General features: G+C 42.2%; 1 protein-coding gene across 1 annotated transcript; it reads right to left on the bottom strand.

Moving 5' to 3' along the window:
• Nucleotides 1-309: 309 nt before the first annotated feature.
• Nucleotides 310-2,663, bottom strand: LOC131019196 (DUF724 domain-containing protein 2-like). The gene has a single exon (XM_057947871.1). It carries the CDS (start codon nucleotides 2,398-2,400, stop codon nucleotides 550-552), a length of 1,851 nt encoding a protein of 616 aa, XP_057803854.1. The 5' UTR covers nucleotides 2,401-2,663; the 3' UTR covers nucleotides 310-549.
• Nucleotides 2,664-12,026: the final 9,363 nt, after the last annotated feature.

Raw genomic sequence — 12,026 nt, 5'->3', positions numbered from 1 at the left:
ATAAATTAAATATAATATAATTCCTCAATAAAAACTCGCTCTGATACCATTTTAAGGATCTTTTTATCAGTGTTAAAATTCTGAATTTTTTCAAGAAATATTTGGGCTTTTCTAAACATGGACATAAACCCAGGGGTTCTTGTGTAATTAAATAATTATGAGGTTTGGTCCACCTTGCCATTTGGTAAGATCCTAAGATGCATCCTCGGAGAGGAGGTATGCGGGATATCATTTTCCTTATTATTATGATGTAAACTTATTTCGCATCAAAATCCGACGAGTAACTCGCTAGTTAAATAGTATACGATGAGACTAAATCTATTTAATGTTAAAGTGAAGGACGTTCCTACAGCTGGACATATTTTTAACTAGAACAAGGCTTGCATTTACAAGGCCCCAAACCTTCCTCATCTCATTCAAGTAATCCCTTTCCTGCCCCCCCCAAAACACAACCAAATCAAAGGGCAGAGGACATCCAAAACGATATACGAGTTTACCACTACACTATACTAAAGCAAGCAAAAAACATCAACTCCCTATTTATTACAATTACAACTGAAAAACAGAAGCAGCCAAACATTCAATCTTGTGGCGAGTATCCTCCAATCCAGCCTGCAGAAGCTCAATCTGTTCAACCTCCTTGGCTCTCTCCATCTCCGACATCCCGAGCTTCTCCTGCAGCATCCCGATTTGCTCGTTGAGCTCCCGCATCTCGCCCTCGATCTTGCTCCTTCTGCACCCGCGCTCCTCAATCTCATCCTTGATCCTCTTCGCCTCATCCACAAGCCTCTGCTCCTCCTCCTTGGCCGCCACCAGCTTCACTACAAACTCCCGCACCGCCCCAGCTTCGAACCCGTGGGCCTGCAGGTCGAGCAGCGTCTGGTACAGGTCGTCCACCACGCTTCTGGGATCGCTGAACTTCAAGCCGCGAGCCAGCTCCACCCAGTTGGAGAAGGTCACCATGCAGCCTACGGCCAGCCCCTCGCGCTCGCGCTCCTTGTAGAAGCGCAGGGGCTCGAAATGCGGCCTCTGCGGCATCTTTCTGAACACCTCCATCGACTCCACGGCTTCCCAAACTGCACTGCGCTTCACAAAGGGCAAGACGTTATGCTCCCGCGGCTCAATCGATTCTGCTACTACCACAGCAGAATTTGGCTCCTTAGAAGCTTCATCGATCGATTGGCGGCCGAGAATCTGCTCGTTTTCTTGATTTGCAATCTCATTTGGGGGTTTGTAGTTTTTCGCAACATGCAATTTTCTTCTTCTTTTTGAGTTTGCCCATCGACATTGCAGCAGAGTTGAGCCATCAATCCATTGCGCCAGAGTTGAGCCATCACTGGGAGATGGAGTCCGCCGCATTTGATCCTGTTTCCGCTTCGAGCGCCTCTCTTGATCAACAATGTGTTCAGTTTCTTGATCTGCATGTTCGATTTGGGAGTTGTGCTTTTCCCCTGAATCATTTGAATTCGATTTCAACGGCGGTGGCGCCGTGTCGCCGCCGCCAATGAACCATTTCCCATCCCGCCAATCCATATGGAGCCTCAATTCCGACTGGTTTAACAGTCTATTCAAATTCGTGAGCTCAAAAAACACGATGTATTCATTCTTTCCAACCCTCTCCTTGATCAATCCACTCCTCCACCCATAATCGAAGAAGGCGTCCACTTTTTCCCAAATCCCAAACTTTCTCTCTCTAAAAATGGGAGGGCAGGGCCTAATATGACCAAAATCGACTTGAGCTTCAACCATCTCGCCATTTTTATCCTTCATCTCGACCAAATACGCCCCATTCCCCAAATCTCGAACAATCGCCGCCGGAAACCAAGCATCCTCAAGCGAAATCTCCACCTCCGCACCCGTCTCAAACGCGGAAATTCCCATTTTACCCTTTCTCTCCACCAGGCCGGTCCAAACACCATCGGCCCAATCCCAGTGGGCCCGCAGCGCGGTGGGCCCGAACTCCTGCACGTCGGGAGGATTCTCGAACGTCACCACGAACCTCTCGCCGCCACCTACCACGCTGCTGATGACGCCCTTCCACCACCCGTCATTGTAGAACGCGTCGACTACGTCGTTTGGCTCGAAGCGCTTGGCGGCGGCCTTCTGCAGCAGCGGCGGCGCGGGCCGCACAATCGAGATGTCGACGCACTCGCGCAGCCGATCCGGCCTGTTTTTGCGGGCCAGGAGATTTTCGTACTTGACGTATAGCTTTTCCCCGGAAATTTGGGTGTTGCTTTTTCTGGGAGAGTGTGGCGGCGGGACCACGGTGGCGGAAAAATAGACGTCTCCCATGTTTTCCTCGTTGACATATACTTCCACGAGAGAACCCACCGGGAACTGGTGGCCGTCGCGGTCGTTGATGGGTGGGATTTGGGGTTTTTCTACATCATCGGCGCCCATTTTCTTTCCTTTTGTGGAGTGAAGTTTCAAGTGTGTGGGTTTGGATTTCGTAAAACCAAGTCTTTTCAACTTCCCGTCTTACACTTTTTTCCATCATTGCATAGCATGCAGAAAACTTTATAATAAAATTTGAGGTGATTTGTGCGTACAATTTCTGCATTTACTTCTAGGACTGTACCCTGTTGGCATAATTAGCGTGAGGGGCAGCGCCACCAATAAACAGCAAAGAGAATCTCGATTTCCCATAGATTAATGTCGTGGAAGATTTTGGGAGAGTCTATGGTGTTCTCTCCTATCAAACCATTACTTTTTTTTTTTTAACTTTAATACTCCTTTCGTCCCATTATAAGTGAGACCTTTTTTTTTTGACACGGAAATTAAGAAAGGTGTATTTTATGTGTAAGTGAAAAAAGTGAAAAGGTGTTTAAAGGAAAAACTTTTACCTAAAAATAAAAGAGTCTCACTTACAATGGGACACCCAAAATAAAAAGAGTCTCAATACAGTGGGACGGGGGAGTACTCACTTGGACTGATTTTCGATTTTCCAAAGCAGCCGGTTTTTTTTTTCTTGTTTTCTATACCACTCTTCACAATACTCAAAGCTGTATTTTAATAGGTCAATAACATCCTAACACATAAATATACTACTTAGCTCTTCTTTTTACCAATCAGACCGATTTTCTTATTTTTAGTACCACCGATTTATTAATTTATTTATTGAGAAGAGACTAGAAACTGTAGTATGAAGCCATGTCCCCATTGAGCTATATATATTTCGAATTGTAAGTACTACATACTCCCTCCTTCCACGAAAAAACTTCCTATTTTTCTTTTTTGGGACGTCCACGAAAGAACTTCCTACCTATTTTTGGACTATACTCCACCACTTATAATTCTCTTACTTTTCACTTTTCACAACTCTCAATATTAATTATAACACATTTTCACCACTTCCAATACACTCAACTACCTTTTATCCACTCTCAATACACTCAACAATATTTTTTCTTAAGACCTGTGCCACTCCCTCCTAGGAAGTTCTTTCATGGATGGAGGGAGTATTTGATAAATCATAAGTACTTAAAAAAAATAAAATACGTAAATATCTACTAGTATCTATTTGTAAATTAATTTATTTTCTCTTTAAAAATGAAGTAAATTTTTAAATAGTAAATAGTAATCAAACAGATTTTAAGGTCTTGCTAAATAGCTTGTATTCATGTTTTTATTTACTATAATCTTTTAATTATTTTGTGTTATTATTATTTAACTCTTTATCTTTATAATAATTGGATTTCAATATTTGTTGATTAGCCATGCTAAATCTAACTAATTATTTATACTTTAATAAAGAGTGCTGTTAAACGTACATAGTGTGTACGTACATAATTGAACTTTTTGATCATTTTAAATATTTTTAAACATTAAAAAATAATTTTATTTATTTTATTAATTACATACTTATAAATAAAATAATTTTTAATTCTATTCATTCGAAATAATCATAATTTTATTTCTCAAAACAGAAATTATTAAGGAAAGAAATGATTGCCCATAATTTTTCCTTAATAATTAAAAATCTTATTTTCTTCAATTATATCAACAAATTTAAAAATATCACTGTGATTATAGCTAAAGTAGAACCATTATCACGATTATCCATTACAAACACTCTAGAAATTGAAAAAAGAGGCGGATGAATAAAATTGGATGAATAGAATTTTGTTATTTCAAAAACTATTTTTTATAGGTGGCATGCAATTCCTTTTTATATATTTTTATGTTGTGTTAATGGGCAAAAATGCCCACTCCCTTATGTTTTTGAGTAAATATATAAAACTATCTACTTTCACATTGTAAAGATAAAAATTGTCCACTAAAATAAAAAGGGGTATTGACCAATAAATACATCAACTTTCCCAATTTTCTAGAATATAACATCACCTTTAGTTTTTGCTCCATAATACACCACCTTTATGATTCTTCTAGTTTCTCCCATGACTATTTTCTGAAAATTCTAAAACTACCCCAAAATAATCAAAATTGCAGAATAACCCCAACATATACAAACCAAGACAAAAAACCCTTATTATGATTTCTAAAACAGTTTAACAATTAATCAGGCCCAACATGCTTCCGTAACACTTCGAAATAAATCTTAAATTTAACCAACATTATACCTTTGTCGACTGGTCTTCTTCAGGAATCGGTCTTGTTGCGTTTTACGGCTCGTCTGCCCACCCGGCACGCACCAACCACACACTCGCAAGAGATGGTTGCAACCCTCTTCCTTCACTAAGTGCCGACTAAATAATATGTTGGAAAAATAAAGAAAATATTTTTACTCAACCCGGAATAGTTGGACAAAAACTAAGCGTTTATAGAGGAATTATATAAAATTTAATTTATTTCATAAAATACTCCCCAAGGGAGGAGACTAACTTGTTTAGCTACTCATAGTAGCTAATACTTGTGTACATAAAAATAAAAGGAAACTAAACTAAAAACGAAAATACTTTGAAAACAAGAATTAAAAGAAATACAAGGATAATTTTTCTAGAGAGAGAAAATGTTTTGTGAAAATGAGTTGTGATTTTTCGATAATCTTCTTCTCTCCAGCACTTGTGGTTTTATTGAGGTCTGAAACCCTCTATTATTGCTTGGTAGTTGGCCTCGGGTGCTTTCTTCGTGGCCAGCTTGCTTGAAATTGACATCCACCTTCTTTTGTTGGCCATTATTGCCGACACTTGTTGGTGTTGTCACATGTGCTGGGCCCTTGCTTTATCGCTTTGTGATAATGCTGGTAGGGCCGGCTGCTTTCTTTCCACTCATATTTGTCCTGGAGTGCTGAGTGGTCCTCCTGTCATTCCACCCACTTTTGTCGTTTTTGTGGGTGCGGTCCTTGCTGTGAATCACATGATTCACTTTGCTTTGTCGGCCCCCTTACTTTTTTGGTGCCCGAGGGGTCCTTCCTTTTGGAGTCTGATGATTGTCGTGTTCATCAGACCGGAACCTCCTTCTGTCAGGTTTCGGGAAGAAACCTTTGCCGAATTCTGGCTCCTTCTGCGACGAACATTGATCGCAGATTTTCTCGATCCATTGGCCTAGATGAGCCATGTTACAGAATTTGCGACGAGTTTCTTTGCTCCCCGCAATCTTGTTGTCCCATATTGTTAGCCTCTTATTCTCGAAAGATTTTTCGGCGAACTGGGTTGTTGTTCCCGTCATTGTGTTGACCAGGAATGTTCCTAGATCCGAGCTTTGAAAGAACTTGAATCTGGATTTCATCTTGTCCATCTCTGTGAGACAGACCCATAGCCCCCATGCTCGTCTCGTGGAGATTTGATCCTCCGTAAATGTTGAGGCGATTGGGACTTGAAATTCAGGAACTTTGATTCGGTTCAAGGCTCCTGTATCTGGTCTTCGAAGCTTAATAAAATGGAAAGCTTCATAGACTCCTTTTCCGACGGGTTCTGGTGCTGCGCTGAAGAAGTACAGTTCCAGAACGTCTCCCCGTTTAAGGGACTCGTTGTTTTCCCAGGCTTCAAACACCGTTCTTTGGATCCATTTAGGTAGACCCTTGATTTCGTTGAAGGCTGGAGCAGTGGTATAAACCGAGGCCAAAGCCCCAAACTCATACCATTCCTTAATGTGGTCTGGATTGGCTCCTGGAGTTGTCCACACCCTTGGGTATTTCCCAGCAACATCAACCCGGCAATTTCCCGGATTAATGCCCTTCCTTGTGATGAGTTTCTCCCATCTGTTTTGATAAATCTGCCAAGAAGGAGAAATATCAACAAAATTAGTATCAACCTTAAGTTGGCCAGTCATCGGCCTAAGATTGATCTCTCCCTCTTTTTCCCCAGAGGTGGAGGGTTGACATGTTGATTCAGGGTGTGACCCCTTAACAACATCTTTTCCTCGAGCGTCCGGCTGTAAAGCCATTCTCTCAGGACTTGTGCTAGGGGTACTTGAATCCCCTGCTACAGGTAATCCGCCCTGTACGGAAAGCATTGCTTTAGCCCGATTTTCACGGACAGCGCGCAAGAGCGGCTTGTTGGTTGCTTCCTGAAGATTGAACATCTTCATGAAACAGACATCGATCTAGATACTTTGGCTTCGTCAGCCGCTTGTATCTTTCCCGCTTGTTTGGTATGTAGCACACACTTGTGCCACTCTTGTTGTAGCAGCTCTAGACTTTCAAAGAGCTGCCCTTGTATTGCCTCGATGGCCTCCACTTCAGGGAGCTCCATCCCTTGTGAGGAAATCTGCAAGAACATTCTGATCAGATTTCAAAACGACAATATCATAATCATAATATTGGCATTCTGCTTGCCATCTAATCAATCTAGCCTTTTCAGGTTTAGATTCAATCTTTTTAGTTAAGAAAGCTTTAACGTTAGTGTTATCTACTTTCAAAACAAATTTTTTAGCAAGTAAGAATAGTGGCCATTTTTTGAACGCCTTCCTGACTGCAAAAAATTCTTTCTCGTTAATATGCCATCGCACAGCCTCGTCGTTGGAGAAAAGACCGCTACAGTATCTGCAAGGTTCTTCTCCATAAGGGGTGATCTTTGTGAGCACAGCTGCCCACCATGAATCACTCGCGTCGGTGTAGAGGACCAAGTCATCCTCGTCTTGTGGTATTGAAAGTTTCGGGAGATTTTTGCAAATCTCTTTCAACTTCTTCATACCCTCTCGATGTTCCTCCTTCCAAATGAATGGAACATCTTTCTTCAGTAGTGGACTAAAGACCTTTCTGTGTTCTGCAAGGTTTTTGATAAACATCCCTGCAAAATTGACAACCCCGAGAAAACTTTGGAGCTGCTTCTTTTCTTTGAGATCCTCCGGGAAACCCTGAACTTTTTCCACAATATGATCTTGTAGAATAATCCCGGATTCATCGATCTCGATCCCCAGAAACTCCATCTTCTGGGTGGCTATGACTGCCTTCTTTTCAGACAGCACTAGTCCTTCCTGTTGACAAACATCCGCAAAGATCTCCAGATGCTTAACATGTTCATGAATGTTTTTTGATGCAATAAGAATGTCATCAATATAAACAAACATAAACGAAGAATAATCTTTGAAGAGATTATCCATCTTCCTTTGGAATATCTGAGGCGCGTTGGCTAGCCCCATTGGCATGACATTCCAGACATAATGTCCTTGTGGAGTTGAGAAGGCTGTAAATTTCTTACTCCCTTCCTCCATGCGAATCTGGTAAAACCCCGATTTGCAATCGAACTTCGAGAATACCCGTGCACTTCTGATGCAGTTGATAAGGTGTTCTCTGCTTGGGATGAAATATCCATCGAACTCAAGAATGTCATTAATCCCTTTATAATTAATGACCAATCTTGGCTTTCCTCGCTTGATCTCCCCATGATTTCTCACCAGAAATCCAGGACTGCTGTAGGGTGATCTTCCTTCTTCGATCAGCTTTAAATCAAGGTGTTCCTTGATTATACTCATCATATCCTGTTGATCTCGAGGGTTCATCAGGATAGGTCTGAACCTTACGAACTCATGCTCCTTTCCAGTTTTGACTTTCAAGGTTGCTCTGAGCTGGTTCTTGTCCCACCATGCCAATGGATCCTCGTGGTAACACTTCTGGATCCTCCTTTTGACGTCGGCAATGGACACCTGTTCTTCTTCCTTGATATCTTTGTGTGATATCAGGGATACTTTGAGGATTTGAGTTTCTTCCTCAGAGAGATTTGGGAATCCCTCAGTTCTGCATTTGAGCAAAACTTCTCCGAATCTCCTTTGATCCTTCATTTGGGGTCTCCGGAGTCTGCCATCATCACCACGCTTGCTGCGGAATTTGATTGGCATTGAACGATGAAAAGCTCCATTGAGCCTTTGCACAATGATTTTGTGATCACAGTTGGTTGTGAACACAAGCCGCCTGGCTTCATTGTCCTGTATGTACCTCTTGAAGCTTTGCAGAAAATTATTTCCGAATAATATATCTGCTCCGGTATCATGGAAATAAATTGGTGGAGTCTTGACCTTGTACCAAGGTGTCTGTCCTGCTCCGCCGATCAGTATTTCCGTTTGTTTTACTCCTTTTGATAGAAGCAAAATCTTTTTGGAGAAATCTCTTCCTACAATCCGAGGTAGATCTTCTTCTACTTCTGCTGGAAAGACTCCTCGTTTTGCTGTACAGATTCCTGCTCCTGAATCCACATAAGCAGCAAAATATTCTGCTTTGTACTTTTCATATAACATCCCTACCGAGATGTATATCGAGAACGGACTTGTCATTGGATCATTACTCTTTGGCGTCCAATAGTAATCTCCATTCCTCCTGATTTCCATGACCATGGTTTATATTTGTCAAGGAAATCTCGTCCTAAGATTAGGACGTCCGTTTCTGGTCCGGCTTGGCCTTCGGTCTGGATTTCAAAACCTCCAACCTCCAGAGTTCCGATATATCGGTTGTCTCCTGGATTCGCCAGATAATACAACGAACTGCAAGGAAACTGGTTTTCCTTGTTGGTTGTATTAATTCTTGTGGAAACTTGTCTCCATCCTTCGGGACATTTGAACTTGATTCTCATGTCCGGAGCTGGTGTTTCCTGAATCGCCCTTCTCTCATATGAATGAGAGAAACTTCTTGTTATAGGCCCTGAAGTTAGCCTATTTCCCTGGAATGATAGCCTTGGTGCTCCCAGTCTGAGACTCTGGTTATGGCTAAGCACCGTCTTGTCTCCAATATCGATGTCGATTTCTCCGATCTGAGGAATCTCTACTCGGTTTGGTTTGACTGCCTTGGCTACCTCCTTGAATATTTCTGGAATTTCAATGAACTCTTTCCCCAGAAATAATTCTGTGTGATGGGAATTTGATAAGGCATACGAGACTTGATAAGTCAGTGAGTATGGCCTATTCCCTTCTGTCATAAGCTCCTTCTTTTTGTAGTCCTGATAGAGGGTCAGGGCTCGGCTGAAGGATGAATCCTGTAGATTATAAGCGATCTGTGGATAGAACTCGGTTATAATCCTCTTGGCATAGAGATTGCCCGAAAAGGCTCCCAGAACTGATGCTCTAGTATCTCTGATTCTTTTGTCGCAAAGTGCGACATCAATTGGTTGGTCTGTCCCTGGGGAGAGGGATGATTTGATTACCAACTGAATTGCTCCAATATGAATCCATTTCATCGTGCTTGCGACTTCTGGCTTCATTTTCTTAAGATCCTGCCTAATATCTTCAGCAGGAACCAGCTGAATCTCCACCTGATTACTTGTAATCTCCATTGGAAGCGCCATTTCTCGGTTTGTGACACCAAAATAGACATGATGCTTCCTCTTGGATGGAATCAAGCTATTAAAAACTCGATTCAATCTCCCATTGGAAAACCCTTGGTATGTTTGTACCTCTCCAGTTTCCCTATTGAGTTTTTTCACGAGCTTTTTCACCACTTCTTCCTGTGGAATCAAAAAATGGCTAGTGAATCCATTCTGATCCTCTTTCTGGATGTGGTGGACCTCGTGTTCCTCTTTAGTCTGACTCGTCTCCGGTTGATCCATCGGACATCTCCGAATCTTCAGAACTAAAGACCTCTTCTTGCTCATATATACTCTCATCAGAGGATATATCTTCAAATTGATACACGGGTATCAATTTCTGGTGATAGATAGCGTCTTCGATATCCGGTGTGGATTCGAATCTCCTTATCTGCCTTTTCTTGTTGTCTGGGCAATTGGTTGAAATATGCCCCTTTGCACCGCACGACCAGCAGTTGCAATCCTTGAAACTTTCATTAGCCTTGGCCTGAGTACGCCTGAAAGTTTTTCTCGCCGGGATTCTCTTTTGATTTGAGAATCGGTTTCTTGATGGTCCGCTCCGTTGGCCTGACTTGTAGGAGCGTGCCTTCTGTTTGGTCCACATAGTTCTTGGCTTCCAAGAACTCCTTCTGGACTTTCTTTCATAGGGTTGATACCTATGTTTCTTTCTGCTCCTTCGTTGATATAGCAACTCAGCACCAATCTCTGTTGGAAGATCAATGTTGTCGCACATCAATGGGGATTTCTTGTTGAGTCTTCTCAATCTCTTGAGATTCCTCTGGTCCGCCGCCTTCTGGCACCATTCGGACAGCTTCTTGTGAACATAAGACATCCTCCTCGAAGCACTGTCAAGTGGATATCCTCCTGGTGAAACATACTCATTGATGAGCATTTCCCTCCATGGACTTGGAAGCTTTGGAAAGAAGAGGTCCATGGCAGTCTGATCTTCAACTTCCCCCATATGAACATATAGGGTGTACAGACGCAGAAATTCATTGAGAGCTTTTGGCTCTAGCACTATCAACCTTAGATTGTAAAGTGCCTGTTGATATTTCTTGCGTTTCTCCTCTGCGGATCCTTCGAAAAAACCCATTCCCAAAAAATGGATTTTAATTTGTTTAGTAATTTCCTTAATGATATCATATAAGGACGTGCTACTAAACAATTCCTCCCTGGTCGGAACTTCAAGTTTTTCCCAGAATTGTTTTGCCATGCCTGCCAAACTAGCTTCGAAGACTCTGGCAAATTCTTTTTTGTCGTAATCAATTGTGGCAATCACGACCTTTAATGATGAAGCCCATTCGTCGATGAGACCCTCCCATTCTTTAAAACTGGCTTCGTCAAGGTTGAGAATCAATCCGTATGGATGGATTGGTTCCAGTGTGACCTTTCCTACAGGTGTATCCTGCATCTGAGGCCTCCGTCGCCTGGTTCGTTGGAACTGACTTGCATCGTCTTGAGCTGACCCCTTCTTTTACGATCCTTCTTCTTGAGGCTCTGTTTTGGGAACCTCATCTCCTTGGTTCATCTTTAGCTCTACCATATTGAGGTTAGCAAAAGATTCTGCCAACTCCTGTAGATCTTCTAATCCGATTCTGTCAAGGCTATCCATGATATTTGCCTTTCATGATTCGGATTATGTCCTCCGGCTGCAACTCTTTGGGTGTTGCATCGAATAGAGATGTAGACGTCGGATCTTTGGACCATTGATTCCGAATTTTTCCGGAACATGGTTTTCGCCTTTCGATCTCCTCCATTCTTTTCTGGATATCACGCAAGAGGGTCAATATTTCCTCTTGTTTGAGTGATATTCTGCTTAGCTCCATCGGTAGATCGTATAGCTTGACGCCATAATATTCCACCGTTTTTTGGATCTCCCGCAAGTTGACGTTGTCGGAAGAGCTTGGCTCGATCTTTTGGTAGCCTGGATAGACTACTCCTGCTTTGTCTTTTAGTTCCATCAATCGTGCGACCAATGGGCCTCGTCTCTCCTTCGTTCAATGGCCATTCTGGCAGCGGCCATTCTCATGAGGTGCTCATGATAACCTTGGATACTCGCGATGATATCGCGAATCAGCTCGATATCTTCTCCTCGTCGTAGGTTGGTAACGAGGACTCGATTGTTCCATCTAAGATCGCTTATGAAGCGACTGGTTTCTATCTCCAGATTTTGGAGAGAGTTCCTGTAGTGTACACATCTCGGACATTCGTCCGGATCCATAAACTTTAAATGGAGTCTCCTCCCATATGGGTTAATAATAAAATAAATTAAAAATTACATAATTCCTCTATAAAAACCCGCTCTGATACCATTTTAAACAAGGATCTTTTAAA

The sequence above is a fragment of the Salvia miltiorrhiza genome, chromosome 3 (genome assembly GCF_028751815.1).
Source record: "Salvia miltiorrhiza cultivar Shanhuang (shh) chromosome 3, IMPLAD_Smil_shh, whole genome shotgun sequence".
NCBI classification, from domain to species: domain Eukaryota; kingdom Viridiplantae; phylum Streptophyta; class Magnoliopsida; order Lamiales; family Lamiaceae; genus Salvia; species Salvia miltiorrhiza.
The sequence above is the reverse complement of the archived record's forward strand: the minus strand, read 5'-3'. Positions and strand labels throughout refer to the sequence as shown.

What these genes read in the sequence shown, in the direction of transcription:
- LOC131019196 (XM_057947871.1), bottom strand. Translation starts at nt 2,400, where the DNA reads ATGGGCGCCGATGATGTAGAAAAACCCCAAATCCCACCCATCAACGAC.